Consider the following 23,100-nt stretch of genomic DNA (forward strand, 5'->3'; position numbering starts at 1 on the left):
CCAACACACAGTAAATACAAAGATCAGGATTTCTGAGAGTAATCATTATGAGTCTGAACACATGATCACTGAATGTTCGTCTCCACAATAATAAGCTAACACAACCAAACACAGCTTTCAGCTCTTATTTTGAAACTGGCTTATTTAGAGAGCTGTGATGTGAGCGTGCCTGGCTCTGAGGCACTTGGGTCAGCCTCTGTTGTTTAGAAGTGTTACAGACTGTGAATGACACAGACCTGTCAGTTTTCATGTTTGTCTGTAACACAGCTCAGGGGCTCCATGCTGAACGCATCCATCCAGTGTTATTGATCCAGTACTAATACCAGCATTGGGATCAATACTACAATACACAATCACATGTGTCCACGTGATGTGTTTGACCAGCTTTATTCATTAATGATCAATCAACTTATTTACTGCATCTGAGTCCAGCTTCATTTAAATGATCCAACCATGAAAATGACATCAGTCTGTTGTTCAGATACTGAGAAGGGACACAAACAACACTGATCCAGGAGGGTTAGGTCAAACGACGATTTTAATGCACACACACGGTGAGAGATGAACACTGTTACACAATCAGCATCGATCTCTGCCTAGCAATACACAAGCAGATGTTTTATACCATCAGGTTTATTTTCATGACGCCCCCTCATACGTCAAACAGATACAATATATGCATAAGCTTCATCTGTAATAAAAGTTAATTGGGTGCCAATATGTTTAAACATCTGAATACAATATCAATGCTGTAGATTATGTTATTAATGTTATTAATGCAATGGTAATGATGATTGTTAAGGTGAATTGTTAAATGTTTGTCATTTTTATGTTACCATTTGTACATTGTTTTAAGGAATTCTTTCTGTCCTCCCCTCCCCAGATCCTTAAGATTCTGGGAGGGGGGCAGTAGTGTTTTTAATCACAGGAACATCCTTGTGAAGGTCTGTTTGATGTTGGTAAACTTGCTCCTCTTTGTATGGCTTCACTGTGTTATCTAGGGTGTGGGGGAGACGACCCTCTTTATGACCAAGGATGTTCCTGTGCTTTTATGTTATATGACCCTTTGATCAGCAGTACACACACACACACACACACACACACACACACACACACACACACACACACACACACACACACACACACACACACACACACACACACACACACACACACACACACACACACACACACACACAGTGCCTTGTCTTTGTAACCAAGGGGGGTTACGTGGGGAAGTTTATTGTGTGAACATTGTCAATAAAAGGAGGCAAGAGGGGGCGGTCGGGGAGGTCATTTGTGATGAGCTGAGATACCGACAAGGCCTCCCTTGCAGGTGAAAAGATCGATCGCTGTTGCCTTGTTTTTCTTTCACGGGAATAAGTTCTGGGATCAGCGGGGTCTGACTTTAGACCCAGCAATGATGACCATGAACAATAGCAGTGAAATATTTCTCTGATCTCCACAAGTCCTACAGAAGCACTTAATGCTAACAGGAAGTCATTGATTAAGGTGGAATAACACAGAGACACAACCACTCACAGTTAACCTGACCCCACTAACTGCATGTGTTGGGACTGTGGGAGGAAGCCGGAGTACCGGAGAGGACGCACACAAACACGGGAGAACATGAAGCTCAGCACTGAAACAAAGATGGTGGATTTGACCTCAGGACCAGGTGCGTAATTTCCCGGGGAGTTACGGGGGTCATGACCCCCCAATAATCAGATCCAGCCAATATAATTTCATCATTCCAGTTTATAAAATTATGAATTATCTTGAGTTTCTTTAATCATTTCAATTATTATCAGCAAAATAGTTTCATGTTTAATCAATCAGGGTGGCTGTAGCTCAGGTGGTAGAGCAGGTCATCTACTGATCGGAAGGTTGGTGGTTCGATTCCTGGCTTCCCCAGTCTGCATGCCAAATATCCTTGGGCAAGATACTAACCCCAAATTGCTCTCCAATGCATCCATCGGAGTATGAATGTGTGTGAATGTTACTTAGAAAGCACTTAGAAAAATGTGCTTGTGCGAATGGGTGTGAATGGGTGAATGTACAAGTTGTGTACAGCGCTTTGAGTGCTCAGAAAGAGTAGAAAAGCGCTATATAAGAACCAGTCCATTTACCATCTAGTAATGTAACCCCGCCTCCTCCGCCACGTACTTGGTATTACCCAACCGGCTTTCTCTACCAAACCTTCACTGTTTGCTGTGTTTGTTAGCGCAGTCGCTGGTGCCAGAGACTGCCAGTGACTTCAGTCTGAGGGTTTGAAGTTTCCATGTCTGTGTGATGTGTGGTGTGAAGGCTGCTGGTTAAACTGGGACTCACTGTTTAAAGCACTGAGTGCTCATAGAGAGATGCTCCATGAGTCCCAGTACAGACTACAAACATGGTGGAAACTTAGCTTTGATATCCACACACTCTGCACGTCTGTGAGTAACTGTGATGAAGATGTGCAGAGATCTGTGTACAAACAGGAGAAAGACTGTAAAGACTCTGTGCTTCTAACAGCCTCTGTTAACATATGTGAGGCTGTTTGTTGTTGTTGCCATGGAGCTTTTCACTGTTTGGGTCAGCAGGTCATGTGATCAGGTTTGTTCTGTGAAAGCTGGACGATGGTTCAGTGTCAGGGTTTGTTTGCATTCATCAATAAATATCTAAATAAATCAAAGACTCCATGTTTTTCTTTCATCATGTGACCTCTGCTCATCCATCTCTGTGTGTATCAGGATACATTTAGTTCATAATACACAGAAAAATCAGAGTTATTACCTGTAATAAATGTGAAAGTAAAGATTCCTGCAGTGATAACCAGGCAGGACTGAAACACATCCAAGCTGTCACCACGGTAACAGCACCGTCCATCCACAGGTGAGGGGAGGAGCAAAAAGAGGGACTTTCACCATACATACATACACCACAGTTGACAGGTAACCCTATTGGAGTCGCCATAGTGACTAGAGATGGCACGATACCACTTTTTTATGTCCGATACCGATATCATAAATCTGGATATCTGCCGATACCGATATGAATCTGATATAGTGTTTTTTAATCAATAAAACTGTTTTTAATATCTTGCTGCATTTTGCCTAAGTTCATACTCAAGTTTAAATAAACAAAACAAAACTAAAGCTAAATAAAGACCAGGGCAGTCTCTCAGCGCGAGTCTCTGAGCCTCACTCTTGTGTGTGCGCTCTGGTGACTGCCCTTGCTAGCAAGAAAAAGCCCCCCCTTTTCATACCACCCCCCCTGCAATTGCTCAATTGCGGGGGGGCGGTATGAAAAGGGAAAAAAACAAAACGCTTGGACACTGCTAGCACGGCGCCCACAGAAACGCAAAGCAGGAGATGAAGCATCGCTGAATATGTTTCCAAACCAACTTCATTTTAAGCCAAAGACTAGAAAATATGATGAAGCAAATCTTCCCTTTGGCTTCACCTGCACAGGTGCCGAGGTAGGTCTCCCTGCAGGATTGGTTTTCCCTTCATCAGGAGCAGCGCTGGGCTGTTTAAATCACAGACAAACAGGATCCCACAGCTGTTTATGTGTTTAAACCCATTTTGCACAGAGAGGCATTTTTTGAAAAATGTATTGACAGCAATGTTGAATATTATTACACAGGAAAAAACAACTACAGTAAAATAATCACAGCGTGACGCCTCTGCCTTTGTAAATGGAGGGACAGTAACTGTGTGTAAAACCTGCAGACAGTCAGATTAACAGTATTTCGTCTCTATCATTCTGCAGTTCATCTCATGTAAACAATAACGTGGCCACAGCGTGATGTGAATAAAGGCACATACCTTTGACGTGGCGTGATGAACTCTGTATTCCTCGTCCACACGTAAACGCAAAAAGGAGTTTAAAAAATCTCAGTTTTCTGTGATTGGAAACGCCGTTTACGTGGACGAAACAGCTGCGTGTTCAAAAACACCCGTGTAGGTGTGGACGCAGCGTAAAAGAGTTAGTAGTTTATTTTCTTACTACCTGTAATTTATTGCAGATTACTTACATTTTTCTTGTAAAACAAAGGGGGGCGCAGCAGAAAAAGTTTGGGAACCAGTGCTGTAACTATGAGACAGATGGCTGACACACGAACCTGTGGGAAGTAACATGTTTGTAGAAATGTGAAAATGTTCATGCCATAATCCCTCCCATGTTTCCGTGGGGCACTGTGGAGTAATGCACAATTCTTCCAACAGAACAGTGAAGATTACATAACAGAAGAGCTTCACAGCTCGTCAGGCAGCAAGTGGACACTGAAGAGTGTGTGTGCCTTATCAGAAGGAAAACTGTTCTCTGCACCTGAGATAAAGGATCGTATAAAAGAAGAGTGAGCGCTCCCTGAGGTCTCCTACTTCTTAGACATTTGAACCTGGACAGGAGGAGAAAGACGTGTGAGAATGGCAGGAGAGGCTAAAAGGAGAGATGAACGAACTGCTGGAGGATCAGAAGGAAAGCAAAACAGGTTGGAGACAAATCAGTTGCTCTTTAATAAAATAGATGAAGCAGCATGTACACTTGTGAGACATGCACGTGTAAGCTCAGGTAAACCTCTACAACATGCTGAAATGCTGCTTCTAACACAGAATAGACAGACGAGCATTAATCGTGTATTCCCACAGGATGGAGCCCGAGGCTGACGATCAGCGAGTGGAGCGAGGTCAAAAGAAGCGTGGCGTGCTGCCCAAACGACTGCTGATAATGTCGTCTGTGGCTGTTGTGCTCATCGTGCTGCTGACTGTCATCGTTGTGCCTGTTGTGCTGCTCACTAAGACGTCAGGTACATTTTTACAATATGTACGATATAAATGATAAAACAATGATGCAACTTTATGATCCAGATGATGAAAAGTACCTGAGTAAATGTATTTATTCCTCATCACCATGCAGCAGCCTTTACCCACCTGTGGCCTTTCTTCAAAGCATTTTCTCTGCATTGGATCTGAACAACAGTCAAATCTGAGCAGACGTGCCAAAGCTTTGTTTCTTGTTTTCTATTTGCACCATAGTTCTTCCAAATATTTCAGTTCAGGATTTTTTAACTGCTGTCATGTATACCATCAGTAAACTGTGACATTACTGCTTTTACCTAACCTTTTACCTGTATCTCAAAGACCTGCTTTAGTTGGATGAGCAGGCGACCACATTGGTTTGAGTCAAAGTTCATTTGATATCATACTGCAGCTCATTGCAATGCCATGATGCATGAGTGCTCATCATTTGGCTTCTGGTCTTATGACAGGACCACAGTCATGTGGACAAAAAGTACACGGCTGCTTTGAACTGTGTGACTTTTGAATCAATTGACATGAAATGTAACAAAGATAATGTTACACAATGTGTTTTGTGCTATTAGACCTTGGTCTCTTTGAGTAATATGTGACAGTAGCTTCTTTAAAATAGACAATAAGAAAAAAGCCTTCATGAGTATCTGCAGCGTTAAACCAGTGCAGACTTTCAAATCCCATCTGTCTCACAATGGCTTCATGCTGACAATCCCAAACACACTGTCAGTGCAGTAAAAGCATATCATGATAGAAAAACACACAGTGGGTCATTGTTGTGGACTGGCCACACTGGACCTGGAGCTTCAGGTTAAATATTCCCAAAGAGACGAGAGCTCGTGTGAGACAGGTTAGGCTGTTTGGACCAAATCTTTGAAGCTCGTTAGACCTGTACAGGCTGCATGTTTCATACATTGCTCCCATTTAGTATTTTCCTAGGAAAACATAAAGAAATAAGAGGTGGCTACTGTAGCTGTTATCTTGTAGAATTAATATATTGATGTAAAAATAGTAAAACATGGGGTGTTTTGCACTTGGACCTACATCCATATGAACCTGATAACCTGCTGATGGCTAAATGATGTCACAGGGCTGTTACTGTCAAAAACACTGAGACCACTTACACTTTTTCTGAGTCTGGGGTTGATGTCATTCAAACAAAGAGTTCATACACAAACCATCAAAATTCAAGTCTGGCACCAGTTTTGCCACAAAGCAGCATGTCGACGTCTTTATTGGGCAACAAACAAAAAAGAAACGATATAATTATATGCAGAGACCTGGAGCTGACTGTGTGACTATGACAGGGATGGGTTTAAACAGAATCTTTAAGCTGAAGAAATGAATGAACTTTAAACAAACTGCTCTCCCAACAAAGAGCAGCCTCCCCAAAAACACACCGTCGGCTGTTTGAGTTGAAAGCTCCCAGTTCTGCTGTGACAGGGACTACGTACCTATGACTCTGTCACTGTCTTGCTGTCCAATCGTGTCCCTCAGCTCCTTCTTCTGCCTCGTTCTCTGGTGGAGACATGCTGGAGTACTTGGTGCAGACGGGGAACATCAGTGAAGCGGACGGCCTTTGGGCTACGTGGTTTCACCGAGCCAACAGCAAGGAGGACATGTACAAAGCGCTCATGGGTAAAAACACCCAAACTCACACAGACAACACTGCATTATTTGATGGTGTTGGTGCCTGAACCTACAGTCAGGTACAGACAAAACACCGCCTCCTGTCATCTTTTCAGGTGACACCATGATCTTGGAAGCTGACGTCACTCTCATGGGTTATGGGACCCCTGATGAAAAGCCAGTGCCGATCATGGCACACCCTCCCGACATATATAGTGACAACACTCTCGACGAATGGTTAGATGCTGTACTGGCTTCTGGAAAAGGTACAGATCAGAGCTGTCTCCACAGAACATCCATCAGATCACAGTTTTTAAAGGCGTGTTTGTTTGCAGGCATCAAGTTGGACTTTAAGGCTCTGGAATCAGTGGGTTTGTCACTGGACCTGCTTCAACAAAAGGAAAGCAACAAGGGAATAAACAGACCTGTGTGGCTGAATGCAGACATCCTCAGAGGCCCCAACGTCCCAAGCTTTGTAGCTCCAGTCAATGGAAGCGGGTATGAAATCCTAGCTAGACCGGACACAGACCCTCGGACAGAGTTCAGAGTTAGGAAGGGAAAATGTCTAACATCTAAAGACTGATCGGAAGGTTGGTGGTTCGATCCCTGGCTCCTCCAGTCTGCATGCCAAGTGTCCCTGGGCATGATACTAGCCCCAGGTTGCTCTCCGATCTCAGCATGAATGTAGTTAGGAAGCACTAAAAAGCTTAGAAGAAAGTGATTGGGTGAGTGTGGTGTGGAGAACTTGGGAGAGCAGGAAAGCGCTATGTAAGAATCAGTCCATGTCTCCCTCTTTTTTCAGGTTTTTGGAGCTCGTTCAGGACAAGTTTCCAGATGTGACTTTGTCTCCTGGATGGAAGGTATAGCATGCTCACAGTAAGAATCCCATTGAACCACTGTAGCAGGCATGTGACGAGGCTCTGGGAATGTTCCTGTCAGAAACAGGAAGAGACTCAAGGAATCCTGAACTGACATTTATGAGAGAATTCAAAGAAGAATTTTAACTTTGAGCTTCAAAACAATCCTTTGAGCTAAAGTAGACAAAACAGCTTTTATGTTCTTGTGATCCCTAAAATTAAAGACAGTTGGATTAATGTTGACATACATTACCCATCAAGAGTTTGGACACCTTCTCATTTAATGGTTTTCTTTATTTCTACTACTTTCTACACTGCAGATACTGAAGACATCAAAGCAAGATATATGGAATTATGTAGCAAAGGAAAAATGATAACTCTAAATGTATTTAGATTCCTGTAAGTAGGCGCCCTTTGTTTTGTTGACAGAGCTGCGGCCTTCTCTCAGCTTCATGATGTCGTCACCTGAGATGGTTTCACCTCACAGGTGAGCCTGTCAGGGTTCATTGGTGGTGTTGGGACCATCAGTCGTGTTGTGCAGAAGTCAGGGCTGTTAGCTGTGTACCAACCTATTTGACAGCTGTTAGAGTTCATATTATGGCAAGAACCAATGAGCTAAGTAAAGAGAAACAACAGCCCATCATTACTGTAAGAACTGAAGGTCAGTCAGTCGGAAACTTTGAATGTGTCCCCAAGTGCAGTCAGAAAAACCATCAAGACTACGATGAAACTGTCTGACATGAGGACACCCCAGGAAAGCAAGACCAGGAGTCCCTCTGCTGCTGAGGATACATTCATCCGAGTCACCAGCCTCAGAAATCACAAGTTAACAGCAGCTCAGATTAGAGCCCAGATAAATGTCACACAGGGCTCCAGTAGCAGACACATCTCTACATGTTCAGAGGAGACTGTGGGAATCAGTCCTTTATGGTCAAATAGCTGCTAAGAAACCACGACTAAGGAAAAGCAACAAGCAGAGATTTGTTTGGGCCAAGAAACACGAGGAGTGGACATTAGACCATCTGTGCTTTGGTCTGATGAGTCCAAATCTGAGACCTTTGGTTCCACTTTGTGTATGGATGGTCTCTACATGCATGGTTCCCACCTTTGTGTTCACATCGGTCATCAGGATGATGTTCTTAGTGACTCTTGGCGGCAGAAAAGCTGGTTTGAACATTTCTGAACCTGCTGATGTCCTGGGATTTTGACCGTTACAGTAATGATTGTGAAAAACGAAAACTATCTGTTGTTTTGGTAGAAATGAAAGCGACAGAAGTGTTCACAGCTGTGCTGAGCAGAGAGTACAGAGCACAGCTGCTTGATCAGAAATCAGTGTTTGAAGCCGCAGTGGACAGAGGCGGCGTGTTGGACAACGGGGAAGCGACTGCTGCAGAGGTGCGGCAAACATTTGTCCCTTTGAGTATCAGTCGTGGTCACAGCCTGTCCGTCCCTTCATAGCTACGATCTCCTAATCACCTCATGATAATGCAGCATGTCACAGATCAGCTGTTCATCCTGATGATGTCAAACTGTAAACCTGCACATGCTGCTGTCACACCACCTTAAAGTCACACTGAGTCTGTTTCACTAACAGGTGGGGGCAGCGGGATGCTGGTCGTTCGTGTGACCTCTGACAGCAGTCGACCTGGAGTCCTTCTGGTAGAAGGTTCTGGAAGGAGCTCAGAGCCCCTCACACTGCAGGTATCTGTAGATCACCAGCCAACCACCAGCTTGGTTACATTTTTATTAAGGCCAATCATGTGTGTGTTCTCAGGATGTTATTCAGACCCTCGGGCAGACTGCTGATGCCTCCTGGGGAATTTACCTGAGGGTCCATAGTCAGCAGCTTCTGGAGGCTTCTCTTCACCTGCTGCAGTCAGCCTACAGGGCCGACGAGCTCCACAGGCCTGTGTGGATCAGCATGGAGGGCTTACAGAGCAGCGACAGCACAGCAGTAAGCACATCTGATCCCACCTGAAGCAGAGTCTGCAGACAGTACGTTAATAAATAACAGAGCAGACGCATGTAACGTTTAACACACCTGGCTGGAAATCCATCAAACTAGAATCGAGCAGGTGTAGATGTTGGAGCCTCCTTTTGAGGGTCCACCCTGGCTGGGAAACTCATCACACCCCCACAGAAAGAGTTATTTGAGATTAATGTTGGAATTGTAGCAAGCTTGAGTTGTATAAGCTGCCATGTTTGTCAGACGGTCCCCAAGCAAATGCAATCCTCTGTTCTTCATGAAGGCTTTTTAGCTGCTCAGGCTTGGTGAGCAAAACTCAAGTTCACTACCAATCCAACAATGTCCAGTGCCGATCCAGTTAGACGATGGAAAAGTGTCATTTTTAGACGATGGAGCGTTCTTGCTGTTTCATAGTCTTCCTCCTCTTTGCTCCAGGTCTTTGTGTCCACAGTCGAGCGCCTGTTTCCATACGTCACTGTAGTCCTGGCTGAGCACAAATGGCCTCCTCGGATCCCAGCGGCGGTGTCGCAGAGGGTGGCTCTACACCTGAATGAAGCATCGCTGCCCACGGGGCAGGAGCAGCTTTATGCTTTACTGGGAATGATGGACAAATACGACTTTATCATTGAGGTGGACACAAAGAAAGGTGGTGAAGCTGCCGCTGTGGTGAAGCAGCTCAGTGCACAGCGTGCAGGGAGAGCAAGCAGAAGCCTGTATATTCTACCTCAGTGATCACAGCAGGTTTCAATGTGCTTTTATATTCAAAGTCACCACAGAGTCTCAGTTTGTCTCAGTGTGTAGATAAATGCTGCTGCTTTGGGTCGCTGAAGTTAACATCATCATACTGTATATATATGATTCAATGATTATTATAACATTCATAATAAATTCTATTAAAGGAACCAAGTCCAAAACCAGAATTAGCCTCTGAGCCTGTGTGAGCCAGTCCGAGGTTTGTGATTGGCTACAGCAGCAGCTGAACACAGCGCACACATATGAAACGCTCTCCTGCTGTAGCTAACACTTCACATGCAGCCCGCCTCTCTTACTGACTGCAGCACTGCATTTATTTGCATCCATAAATCTTTAAAGTGTCACAGGTGACATCAGTGCTCTCAGTCTCACTCGGTACTTTTAATGCTGATTTTTGAACGTTTACAACAAAGAAAATCATCCATCACTCGATTAAAACAAGAAAAAAATACAACACAACACTTTATTGTAGTTCAGTGGAAAAAGTGAATATTCATGTTTTAAACCAGCTCGTCATGTTGAACTGCAGCAAACAGTTATAGTGTTAAAATGAACCTGCATTAAGTACAAGCCCACACCTGTACAGCTGTTACAGTCATGTACCTCAAACATGAACAGCAGCTTAACAACTCAGTGACTGACACAGCGGCTGATTTTACTCACTTAACAAGTAGATTTTTACTGCTGACCTTTGTATCAATCCATGAAATGATCATAAAGTCTTCCCACCACATAAACCAAGCAGGCTGTCCCTACAGTGAGCGTCTGGTGCTGAGCAGAGCCTCGGACAGGCTGCTGCCGCTGTCACAGTCTGTTCCTGGTCAAGTACTGGCTGCAGGAGTAGAAGGTGTGGTAGAAAGAGGAGGACAGGCCGGCAATATCTGTGGAGATGTAGGGAAGGACCTCCGGAGACGCCTGGTTAAAGTAGCTGATCTGAAAGAAAGATAACACACTAATAACAGCCAGCTGTGATAAGAGTATATGTACGATGCTGTTGTTCTCACCAGTGACTTGTTGTCTTTGGTCTCCAGTATGGTGAATCCAGCACACAGAACCTCTCCTCTGTTATAGCCTTCAGTGGGAGGCTGAGTGGGCAGGGACACTGAGCGTAGGGCGATGACATATGGGTCTCTGAAGGAAAACAGAAAGGGAACGCATCAGGAAATCCTGCAGGACACAGGTGGATGGATCTGGTTCTACTGACCCGCTGCCACATGGCTTCCTTTTGGAGGCCAACAGGATGAAGTCCTGGAGAATCCCTTTTGCCTGATTGGCTGCAGTGGGAGATCCCATCGCGCCATGACGCACCGATGGAGTCACCACACGATATATGAAGTCATCGTTGTCGACCAGCTGAATCAGCTCGCACTTCCTGTTTGAGGAAACACATACACACTGTGAAAAAGGTGACTGACAGCACTGTTTAAAGACTGAGCTGCAGTTTACTCCACATGTATCCACGGCAGAGGCAAACAGCTGCTTCTGTGCTTCACCAGCTGAGGGTGGAGCTCGTGCATAGGGACACTGAAGGGGAAACTACATAACAAAGGGCTTGGTGATGACATCACCCAGATCTCCATCTCTGCTGCTTATCCTTCTCAGGGTCGCAGGGGGTGGAGCCTATCCCAGCCGTCTTAGATGCAGGGTACACACTGGACAGGTCGCCAGTTGGTCGCAGCCTAAACTCGACCACCTGGCCTGTATTTGTAAAGCGCATTGCTTTACACAACCAGTCACACACAGGTGATGGCAGCTACATTGTAGCCACAGCCACCCTGGGGCGCACTGACAAAGCTCCGCCTCCTCCACAGACATGTTCTTTCCACCACCTGCTGGTCATGAGATCAATGCAAAGGGTAAGCCTGCAAATCTAAGCAGCCAGGATGAGTTTCATCTGCAGGCTGGCTCGGCTGGGGGAGAGCCACCGTTCCCCTTTTATTTAAACGTGAGAATAAAGAGACAGACAGGCCCTCACAGCTAATGTCACTTTAACCTTAACTGATAACATGTCAGCCTCAGTGCAAAGTGAGCAGCATGAACCTAAACCACACATCGCTGATTTTTAACCCTGAGCCTCAGAAAAGTCCATCATTGGAATCGGAGAACAATACCGAGGCAGCGAGTAGAAACAGGGCCGAGCGACTGCTGCTGTGAAGCACAGAAACCGCTGATCGTAGCAAAGGTCAAACAGACGAGTCCCAGAGTCTTACTTATAATGCGAGTCCCAGCTCGGCCTGTTGCTCAGCTCAGCGAGTAAATCAAAGGCTCTGTGAGCAGGAACGTCCACCTCACATTCAATCTTGAAACTCAGCATGGACTTCTGCTCCAGGGTGTAAAGCTGAACCTGTGAACACAACATAAAGCACCGATGGGGGCAGACTCACACAAACAAACAGCTCATTAGTGAGAAGCACATACCTGGTCCTTCTCACAGCTCAGGCGCCAGTTGCTTCTGGCTGCCAGCATCTTCAGAGCTGAGACGTTGTTATAGCTCAGATACACCTGGAAGCACAAACACAGGAAACACCACAAACTCATCTCCAGAGCTCAGCGTTAGCAGGCCGCCTCCCGCCATTCAAATACTACTTATTATATATGAATCAGTGCCGTCCAACAGTTCAATTCAACTTTATTTATATAGCGCCAAATCACAACAAAAGTCGCCTCAAGGCGCTTCATAGATACAGAGAAATACCCAACAATCATATGACCCCCTATGAGCAGCACTTTGGCGACAGTGGGAAGGAAAAACTCCCTTTTAACAGGAAGAAACCTCCAGCAGAACCAGGCTCAGGGAGGGGCGGGGCCATCTGCTGTGATTGGTTGGTGAGAGAAGGAACAGTGTAAGTATTAAGGGTGCAAAATGAAGACAAACTGCTGCAGCACTATTTCTCATCTGCAGTGAAGGTGAAGCACAGCGGTGCGACTCGTCAGCCTGTCGACTAAATCAGTCTGCAGGCGCGGTGAGAGTCTGACTGTGGCTCAGCTTTGGAGCTAAGTGGGACATAAACACGCTGAGGTCTGCTCGCTCAGATCATACACTGACATATAAACTGCAGTGGAACAAACAAATAAAATCACTGAACATCCTTTAAGAAAGAAACAGAAATCATGTCCCAAAAGTCGTGACGACGCAGCACCGACACACAGCTGAGACGCTGATGTGGGTGAAAAGAAACTAAATGAGCCTATTAAAGGTTTACTGTGTCCAGCTCAAGCACAGGCTGTGACATCATCAACGACAGCTGATGAGCAGCTCTGTGGAAATCAAAAATACTGTTTTATGTCCGGTTTTTATAGATTCAGCTACAGAAATGAGAACTAATGATGTTTTTGTGACAAGCTGCTAGCAACAAGGTGCCTACACAATCAGTGCCAAGTTGTCTGTTATTTGTAATACAGTAATATACACATGTATGTAAAGAAGGTTTGACTTCTCTCCCGTGAGTCGTGGACTAACGTGAGCAGTACAGGTGACGCGTGGAGCTTCTCCTCACCTGGTTGGTGGGATCCCAGGGAACAGACAGAGGCACCTCCCCCTGCGTGCGGGAAATGATGTACTTCCTAAACACAGTTACAGGAATCAGGATGATGGCACTGTGGGTCTGTGCAGCTGCACAACAAAAGCTGATGTAAACGCAGAGACTTTAGGGGCTGTTTGGAGACATGTACCTGTCCAGCCTGATCTTTTTCCTGGCTGTTGCCTCCTGAAACCTCCTTTGTCCTTCCTGTAAATGAGAGACACACAGGCAGAGGGCACCAGTGTGTAACACAGCAGGCAGATTCCCAGCACCAGTTCATGACCAGTACACCGATCTGTGCTACAAACTGAGTGGAGTGTTATTACTCGGTGTTTGTTGGTGCTGATAACGATCTACGACTACAGCGAGCGCCCTTCAGCCTGTAACGACACCATGGTCGCTCCATCAGACGGGTTTATGACTGATAACATGATTTGAAGTTCACAGCTCTGATCTTTGCTCAGCCTTCGGCTTAATGGTTAATCGAGTGTTTCTGCACCTTCTGTTTATGATACTCATGTTTTATTCTACAGGACGATCTCCACAAACTGCTTCACCACAGTGTGAATGAAGCTGACACCAACTGTCAATCTACTGCTCCACCCTTTTTAACAACACCACCAGAGGCCATGTTTCCTGCTCATCCATCCATCAGCACCACGGGCGGTGTAAAAGACCGACCCAGCTACACTGATGTCACCCGCTTCTTTCTCTGAGCTCACCTTGGATCAGCTGTTATCAGGAGTCTGGCTGTGAAATCAAACGTTCACAGGCTGATGTCTTGTGACTGACACCTTGTTAGCCAATCAGAGTGCGGTTTCATACCACAAATTCTGAAGCAGATTTCATGTCTTTCAGTCAGTATTAGCCAATCACAGACAGCCGCGTCACATCCAGACACTTTACGGATGCAGCACGCTAACGAGCCGTTTGTGAGCGTTAGCTTAACTCACCAGGGGTTCAGGTCGTATCCGTGGTAATGTGCGTGGCTTCCCGCCATCATCGAGCACCTCAAAGGTCATGAAGGCGGAGTTTATGTGTCGGTTAGGCCCCTCCTCGTGGTAGGCCTCCGCACGCACGCCCACCTCCATGCTGCAGTAAGGACACGTGTCAGTTCTCTGTCTGCTGCACAGCTGCAGCGCTGAGCCAGTGTTCTGGGATACCTGTTTCTGAAGGCGTTGTTCACGATCGCCTTCAGCAGCAATCTGTCTCCAACCTGAGAAGGTCCTCTGAAGGTGAACATGTCGATGGCTCGAAGGGTGGGATGAGCCTGAGACAGACGACTGCAAGCAAAGAGCACAGAGACAATAGGCCACGACCTCCCACGCGCTCGCCGTGTTCAGGTTACTCATACAGATACAGCTGGACAGATCCTTTAATCTGCACCAGGACTGAACTACACTGATCACAATATGGAGGTCAAAGGTCACAATGATGCATCCTATTTTTAGGTAAAAGTATGAAGGAAAGAAGTGTTTGTGACTGTACCTGGCAGCGATTGTAGCTACATTCACCATCCAGGCCATGATCTGCCCTCCAAATGTGTTTACCTGGGATTCAAACACACCTCATGCATGATCTGACAGTCATGTCTCAGCGGTACGATGACACACTGATGCACTGAACAGTCACATATATGTGCACATGTAAAACAGTTGGGCCTCATTTACAAACCTGTGTGTAGGATCCATACGCGCTGATCCACACAGGTGTGCACACGGGTGTTCACTGTTCATAGACATAAACTACACCTTTCTTGCTGCTACTTCAAAGCACATTGTGCGCTGTCTGTCCTGCGTGCTGCACAACAACATTCAGTATTTAGTATTTACTGCTGTTTACACTTAGCTAGATTAACGTGATGGTGTTGTGTTTAGTATGTTGCTCTGTTTTTTTTGCTTGTTTTCTCTTCTTTCTCTTTTTATGTTTCCTTTCTCACTGTCCCTCTCCCCTTCTGTTTTTCTTTCTTTCTCCCTTTCCTATCCCTCAGTCACGTCTGTCCCGTCTGTAACAACTGAAAATAAAATAAAATAAATAATAACAACAAAGGTCGATCAAATGGACCAACACGGCAAAGCTGTGATGATCCACTTGGTAAAGTAAATCCATTGGGTCTCCTTGTTGGTCTTCAGACAACAGATCTGGCAAAGAAACCAAAACCAAATCGCTCTGACAGCAGCCGTCAGCGCCTCAGTTCACGCTCAGATGTAGTCAGTGTTTGGAGGCCATGAGCTGATGTTTTGAACCAAAAAGGAGTAAAAGAAATAAAACTACTGCATCTCCACTTCATCGTATTAAATAAAAGCCAAATGTTTTGTTCGTACCCAACAGGAAGATATGAGGCCACGCAGGTGTTTCTGGTAACAACAGGTTCAAATTCAGTCTGCTTCAAATATTCCACGTTGTAACGGCACGAGACACCGACCAGCGAGACACCGACCAGCGAGACACCGACCAGCGAGACACCGACCAGCGAGACACCGACCAGCGAGACACCGACCAGCGAGACACCGACCAGCGAGAAACCGACCAGCGAGAAACCGCCGCGCCCGCTCTAGTTCAGATGGGAAACACATGAAATGAACTGACCTGATGGTTTGCATGTGGAGGCAGAACCAGCTCCACACTCTCCACCCGAGTCCTCTCTGCTGCCACTGCATCGGCTCCCACTGAGCTGTCACCTGATACAGAAACAAGTCAAGTCGTTATGTGAAGAAAGTACTAATTAAAGTTTGATCGTCATTTCCTGCCAGACTGTCTTTGTTAGTCACCACAGCAGACGCCATGGAAGCCACAGGCTAAAGTATCAGGTCAGTTAATGTTCTTCTCTCAGCTTCGCCGCTTCTCCTCCTGCCTGAGCTTCCTTTGTCCTCGTGAGCGCCCGGACCATCGCAGCCTTGCCTCCCTAAGCTTAACCTGAGTCGTTCCTCTCATGTCCTCATTTCCTGTCCACAGTGGTCACTCCCAGTGGAAACCCCGACATCTTCACTCCTCCAGCTCGGCCTCTTGTTTCTGTTAGTGCCACTGCCTCCAGATCATAGCAGCTCTCACTACCATCGTTTCAATCCTCCGTCACATATCAACCCTGAAACCTGTCTGTTGCTCTGGATGGTTGAGCCCAGGTATTTAAACTCCTTCCTGTTACCTGCACCCTCCCTGCTCTCCCTACAGGTCACATCATCTGCAAACCTCACGTTCACAGAAGGGGCTGAGAGCAGACCCTCCCCATGTCATGCACCAGCCTCACATGCTTCTCCAGCACTTCTGACGTTCTCATGTAAACCCTCAGCTCCTCTCGTCTGTCCTGTGCTTTCTACACGCACAAAGACGCAGTGAAGTGCAAAGACTGTCTGCCGGGACGTGGCCGGGTGCATCACTCACCCTGCTGCACAGACTCATTGGAAAGCAAATCCTTGATGATGTCATCGTGCACCATTCGGACCCTCCGCCTTTCAGCGGCCACGCTGTGTTCAACCTGCTCCTTCTGCGTGACAGGAACAATGGGCTTCAAGGTCACCTGTGAGGTACCACACACACACACACACACACACACACACACACACACAGACACACACACACACACACACACGCACACACACACACACACACACACACACAGACACACACAGACACACACACACACACACACACACGCACACACAGACTCTGTTTCACAATGACAGCTGGTGGTATGATGGTGTCTGTGGTGCTGCTGCAGTTCGTCTCGCTGTCACAAAGCTCCTGTATCAGTGCTGAGACTCTGACGTTGTGTCACAGCTTCCTCTGATTTAATAAAGAGAAACATAAGTCCTGACTAAGGTCAAGGAAACTGTCACATCAAACTCAGAGTCCACTTTAGGACTTTGACCTCTGAGCTCTACGTGGACAAACGTCAGCTATGTGTCCCCGAGGTCACGTGACCAGCGTGTGCTCGCTGTGCATCATACGATGCTGAAAACTAAAGCAGACACACGAACAGCAGCCCCCAGACTCTGAGCTCTCCCCCCCACCAATCACAGCAGATGGCCCCGCCCCTCCCTGAGCCTGGTTCTGTTGGAGGTTTCTTCCTGTTAAAAGGGAGTTTTTCCTTCCCACTGTCACCAAAGTGCTGCTCACAGGGGGTCATGTGATTGTTCTTCTCTGCATGTATCACTGTAGGCTCTACTGTACAGGATAAAGCACCTTGGTGTGACTGTTGTTGTGATTTGATGCTGTGTAAATGAAACTGGATTGAAAAACAACTAAAAACTCTTTTCAGACTTTTGGTCAACCTTTGTTTTTATGTTGTGAAGCATTTTGTGATGTTTATCTTGAACGGTTACTAGGTTACGTACTAAACTTCCTTTGAGATGCAACAACACATGAACAACATGCTTTTAAACAACGATCTTCATCTAGTTATCAGTAATGTGGCAAACGTCCACACACTCTCCAGAGTGTCGTGATCATGCACCTTTTGTCCTGTGCTTGTGCGCTGGGTAACAAAGGTAGCGTAGGCATGACAAACCCTCCAGTGACGATCAGAGAACAGGTCCTCACAGTTCACCTGTATGCCCACCTGAGGGGAAGTACGGGACAGTACGTTAAGGTAAACACACATGGTTGTACCCGTGAGAAAAGCACACGCAGCTAACTGATTTCAAAAACAACGAAAGGCACAAAGAACAGCAGAAGTTCACTGACCTCCATGCTGGTGTTAAAGGCTCTGTTGACCTTTGCCCTGATATTCACCACCTGACCCACACTGAAGAAAGATGGAAAGGCGGAGTTACTACCTTCAGCCCAACCCTTCCACACACTCACACACGCCTCCTCTCACCTGATGGTGTGCTCAAAGTGGATGTCATCCATGGAAGCGGTGACGCAGGGACTCCCAGCGTGCCTCTCAGCTGCACGGTCGAACAGTTGGGTCATTACAACACTACACGCTCACAGCTTCCAACACACACCTGAGACACACAAAGCTCACCGGAGAGGCAGGCGGCGGAGTCGATCCATTTGAGCAGCTGACCCACGCCGAGCTCCTGCCGATGGTTGCTGTGACAGGGCATCACGATCTGACTCATTTTCACCTCTGTCGGGTTGTAGTTTTCTTCTTCTTCCTCTTCTTCTCCATCCTCTTCCTCCAAACAATCTGATGTCCTGGAACTCATTTGGAAAGCTGGGGAAGCAAAGTAAAGGAAAGAACTGAAGCTACAGTACTGTGCAAAAGTCTTGAGTCACACCTCATTTTCTTTTGTTTTGCCCCAAAGAGCCAGACTTTGTCATCATTTTGAAACCTGATACTGAACAAGAGTTTCGCTCTAGTCCAATTTCAGATGAATGTCTTTTTGTTTGTTCAGTCACTTAAAACTGACCCATGACTCTTTTTGAAGCATTCAATTCAGCTTTATTTATAAAACACCAAATCACAACAACAGTCGCCTCAAGGTGCTTTAAACTGTACAGTAGAGCCTACAGTGATACATGCAGAGAAGAACCCAACAATCATATGACCCCCTATGAGCAGCACTTTGGTGACAGTGGGAAGGAAAAACTCCCTTTTAACAGGAAGAAACCTCCAGCAGAACCAGGCTCAGGGAGGGGCGGGGCCATCTGCTGTGATTGGTTGGGGCGAAAAAGGCACCTAACCCAGGAGGTGAAGCAGTGCGTCTACACACAACAGACAATTTAGCAAAGAACCAACTAGGGCTGTGCGATATGACCAAAATCTCATATCCTGATATAAGACATCTATCGTCTGATAACGATATAAATCACAAAAATGTAACATTTTCTATAAAGTCTGTGAATCAGCTCGACTTGTGTGAAGTGTTTCCAGCTGTGCGTCATGTAGCTGGAGTCGAGTGTTTTAACCGATGCATGAAACGATACATTTTTAGACATAAGTTGTAACGGCGCCGTTTTCTTTGTGAGTATTTATTACACGGCGTGCTGCGGGGAAAAGCCTGTTCTAACGTTTGAGTCTAAGGTTTATTTTTTAGCACCTGGCGTCTTTTTTGCTTTTCATCTGTAAATAATCTGCTCTTTCACGTGATGCAGTTTATTTTGAAAAGTCTCAACAGGATCTTGAGCTTTATTGTGAAAGGTTTATGTGGAACAAGCGGACACGCGGTGGTTTTACCGTCGTTGTTGCTAACGACAACGCATAAAAACAGGCGCTTGTCCGTCCATAGTGTGGTTATATTAAATATAAGAGAAAGAGAGAACCTTAAGAAATTAATAATAACTACAGTGACATCAAAACATGAAAAATGTTGCTGTAAACAGTTTATTTTGCGACACCACGAAACAAACGACAGCGTAAAATGAAACGATGGATGTTTTTATATCATCATCGATATATATCGTTGTATCGAACAGCCCTAGAACCAACTGTAGACTGGTTGAGGAGCTGCTGCTCAGCACTCCCAGTCTGCTTCCCACCCAAACATTCATCAGGTAACTGACTGTAAGTGTCAGTCGATGGATCCACGTCAGCCCGTTATCAGTGGAAAAGAAGGTGCAGCACAGCTGAGGTTTGTAAAGATGCACCTGAGTGCACATAGAGAGTCCTGGAACAAAGTGAACACAAGTTCAGCCATAATGCACAACGCCACACCAGACCTCCTCATATGAACGCTCAATGATGGGGATTCTTTACATTTGCTTTGCAGCCACATCATGAACTCCTCTGTACACCAAAGGAGTCCAGAGTCAGCTGTGAGGCCATCTGACAGCTAAAGCTGTGGGATCTATGGTGGAGCTGCATATCAGACTGTAGATGTGACAGCTGTGGTGGCTGATTGCTTGGTTCTGTTGGTCACTGTAAGCCTGCACAGCATTGTCTACGCTGCATGCTCCAGAACACAGTAGGTTGGTTTTTGAGGGGTTTTGTTCTTAATGCATCAGATTTTCTTTTTATTGTATCCTATAGTTCAGGTTCTAATACATAGTTTGATATGTTGTTGATTGTTCTTTGTTTTCATTGTATTCATTTATGTGCTGCACATGTGTATAAATACACAGATGCTCTGTTGTTGTGCTACATACAGTTTAGGTGTCCAGCAGTTTGCAATGTTGTTTTGGATACAAACACATTATTATAATTTTATTATCATATTATTATAAATATTAACCTGTAGTTATTGTTACAAATGGGATGGTGCCAAAAACAGTATGTTGTGTACTTAACAGCACTCGTGTCAAAGGCTAACACAGAATGAGCATTTAGAATAACCTAACAGGAAGTGAGGTAACCACAGGTTACTGACTGTAAAGACAGCATGTGAAACATGCAGAGCCAGACTTGTTCTCACTTGTTACAACTGATCTTTTGTATCGTTGCTTAAAGTGGAATAGGATAGAGGAGGTGTCACCATGGTAACGAGAACAACAACAACAAAAACCAAACAGAAAATTCAATAAAACTCAAAGTGGATACAAAGCAAAGCACTCAGGCTGTACACGCAGCTGGATGAGATATGCTGTTAAAGCACTTTGAGGGCTCGAGTAGAGTAAAAGCATTTACTACATGAAGACTGGATGAATATAACACTGAGACATTTCAGGGCCTCCACAGCCAGCACCGGCCTGATAAGTAAAAAGCCTTTCTCCTGGATGCCACCAGGGGGCGATGTCTTTGGCTGCAGAAACGCTTTTGCATACAAGTCTACGGAACAACAGCTTTGTGCCTTCAGTGCAGTAAAAACGTTTGTAACCTCAGTCAATGAGCAACACTGCATTCAAAACAAAGTCACTCCACGTATCAGAAAGTTAATGAGCCTCTAACAAACCATCACTCACCGCTTTCACAACACAAACCACAGTCTGTTTGTCAGCACTGTTGAAATCAGCTGGCTCAAGCTTCCTGCTCAGTGACCGGTGTTCCAGATCTACTGGCGTTTAGATCACCTGGCATTGGTCGAACAGATGTGTGGCAGTCTTGCGTTTCAGGAGCTGCTACCGACAAACCAGCAAAAAAACGCCAAATGTGTCACCTGTGACACTTGTGAGGTTATCTCAAACACACTCCGTCAGTCTTGATGCTGTTGAACAACAAAATGTTTAAAAAAGTTTACCTGGTGATATCCTCATGCACGACGCGATCGTGAAAACAGCAAACAATTAACACCACGCCGATGTTGTTCACAGGACAGCAAGAGTAAACGATCGGGAGACTCTTGTCGTCGTTATCGGACGTTTTATTTCTCCGGTTTCAGCGTTTTTGCTTCACAACTAAAGCGAGCAGTTTACTTTGTGCACTAACATGGACTCGAGTCAACCAGCGCCACCTCTGGCCAAGTGCCACAGCCTACAGCCAGATCAACCTGTGACACACATCTGCAGCACGTTTGAATTCGTTACATGCACATTTGTACCATATATCCCATGATACTGATGCTCAACTCTGAGCATCAGTATCATGGGATATATGGTACAAATAATAAACCAGGATATTGAATGTTATACCTGCTAAACATGATATCACAGTTAGTTTGTGGCGTGTGTTTGATGTTTGTGTGCAGGAAGCAGCACAGTTTGTGGGTTCAGGGTGACGTGCATCGGTCTAAACAGAAGCTGGTCCAACAGAGACGGAGTCGGCAGCAGCAGCAGCAGCAACAGCAGCTTCACCGCTCTGACTCTGTGCAGGGAGGCAAACAGGAGGCAGTGTCCTCGCTGCTTTCCAGCATGGATGACCTGTCAATCAACACCGTGCTCTGCAAGTCATATAGCTTGGATGAGGTCAGCGGTGTGACTTCATAGCACCTTTTTTTAATGGTTACTGCAGAATTCAAACAGGCTACTGAGTTCTGATCACAATGTTGTGTTTTCATGCTGCTAATTGTGTCTTTCTTTCTGTGTCTGTGCAGAATAACTGCAAAGAAGTCAGTCTGACACAGGGAGACGAACTGAGAGCACTGAAGGGAAAACGCCCACCGAGATCAGCGTCATCCTGCTCAAGGTACCAATATCTGTAATTTAATTAATGATAAATGGTTATTGTGGTCAGTGCAAGAGACACGTTGAGAATTAGCTCAAAACAAAGTTTCTATTAACAAGGAGATATAATAGACACCAACATGTTTTTGTGGATGTCAGAAAGTACATAAGTGACTGTTGTCGAATGCTTTGTTTGCACGCTGTCTAACAGACAGACTGGACTGCATGAAATCCTGCTGTGTTCTCATCTGTGCAGCGTAAATGTTGTGTATAACCTGCTCGAGCTCATGCATCCTTTTTTGTTCTTCGGTTAAACTGAAACCTAAATGCAACAAGAGAAGTTGTTGTCTTTGGATACTTTAGTTAATCATGAGTGAGATTAAGGTTGTGGAGGTTGTCAGAGTATTCCTTCTACTGCCTGACAGTGTCCTCAGTTGGAGTCAGCAGGCCTCCATCTTTACTGGACACCGTGTTGGTAGAGCACCACTTCCCCCTCCTGACGGTTTGCCAGAATCGCTCCTCCTACGCCCAAGTTTTTGCTGCAGCCGCGGCCTGAGCTGCGTTTCGATTGGCCTGCCCGCTGCCTCTGCTCTCCACCCGTGGCTGCCGCCAGACACACAATCAGTAGATAATACCTCTGCTCACTACAGTTTTTGTTT

At 45.7% G+C, this 23,100-nt stretch overlaps 2 protein-coding genes across 3 annotated transcripts in view; one reads left to right on the forward strand and one right to left on the reverse strand.

The window, feature by feature from the left end:
• Positions 1-4,181: 4,181 nt before the first annotated feature.
• Positions 4,182-9,977, forward strand: LOC148098667 (protein FAM151A-like). Its single transcript, XM_087851380.1, has 10 exons — positions 4,182-4,474; positions 4,632-4,789; positions 6,291-6,431; positions 6,539-6,688; positions 6,758-6,920; positions 7,225-7,282; positions 8,738-8,810; positions 8,874-8,980; positions 9,054-9,233; positions 9,681-9,977. Exons 1-10 carry the CDS (start codon positions 4,410-4,412, stop codon positions 9,975-9,977), a joined length of 1,392 nt encoding a protein of 463 aa, XP_087707506.1. The 5' UTR covers positions 4,182-4,409.
• Positions 9,978-10,515: 538 nt separating this feature from the next.
• Positions 10,516-23,100, reverse strand: part of LOC148098668 (acyl-coenzyme A thioesterase 11-like) — a 175,479-nt gene continuing 162,894 nt past the window's right edge. The window contains exons 1-17 of one of the 2 annotated variants that reach the window (XM_087850575.1): positions 21,305-21,320; positions 18,489-18,680; positions 18,339-18,408; positions 18,203-18,263; positions 17,973-18,077; positions 16,901-17,036; positions 16,109-16,200; positions 15,008-15,069; positions 14,683-14,802; positions 14,473-14,611; positions 13,671-13,726; positions 13,496-13,562; positions 12,417-12,500; positions 12,209-12,342; positions 11,203-11,370; positions 11,003-11,129; positions 10,516-10,931 (exon numbers count right to left, since the gene is read on the reverse strand). In XM_087850575.1, the coding sequence (XP_087706701.1) occupies positions 10,803-10,931; positions 11,003-11,129; positions 11,203-11,370; positions 12,209-12,342; positions 12,417-12,500; positions 13,496-13,562; positions 13,671-13,726; positions 14,473-14,611; positions 14,683-14,802; positions 15,008-15,069; positions 16,109-16,200; positions 16,901-17,036; positions 17,973-18,077; positions 18,203-18,263; positions 18,339-18,408; positions 18,489-18,672 (1,734 nt within the window). In that variant the 5' untranslated portion in view covers positions 18,673-18,680; positions 21,305-21,320 and the 3' untranslated portion in view covers positions 10,516-10,802. Of the gene's footprint in view, positions 10,932-11,002; positions 11,130-11,202; positions 11,371-12,208; positions 12,343-12,416; positions 12,501-13,495; positions 13,563-13,670; positions 13,727-14,472; positions 14,612-14,682; positions 14,803-15,007; positions 15,070-16,108; positions 16,201-16,900; positions 17,037-17,972; positions 18,078-18,202; positions 18,264-18,338; positions 18,409-18,488; positions 18,681-21,304; positions 21,321-23,100 lie in introns of those variants that run through there. The other variant, XM_087850574.1, reaches the window with a different exon arrangement.

The sequence above is a fragment of the Neolamprologus brichardi genome, chromosome 14, assembly GCF_056152115.1.
Source record: "Neolamprologus brichardi isolate AB-2024 chromosome 14, ASM5615211v1, whole genome shotgun sequence".
Classification (NCBI taxonomy): Eukaryota; Metazoa; Chordata; class Actinopteri; order Cichliformes; family Cichlidae; genus Neolamprologus; species Neolamprologus brichardi.

What these genes read in the sequence shown, in the direction of transcription:
- LOC148098667 (XM_087851380.1), top strand. Translation starts at nt 4,410, where the DNA reads ATGGCAGGAGAGGCTAAAAGGAGAGATGAACGAACTGCTGGAGGATCA. An exon ending in TCAGAAGGAAAGCAAAACAG is followed by an intron (nt 4,475 to 4,631) that starts GTTGGAGACAAA and finishes GTATTCCCACAG; the next exon opens with GATGGAGCCCGAGGCTGACG. An exon ending in GCTCCAGTCAATGGAAGCGG is followed by an intron (nt 6,921 to 7,224) that starts GTATGAAATCCT and finishes CTCTTTTTTCAG; the next exon opens with GTTTTTGGAGCTCGTTCAGG.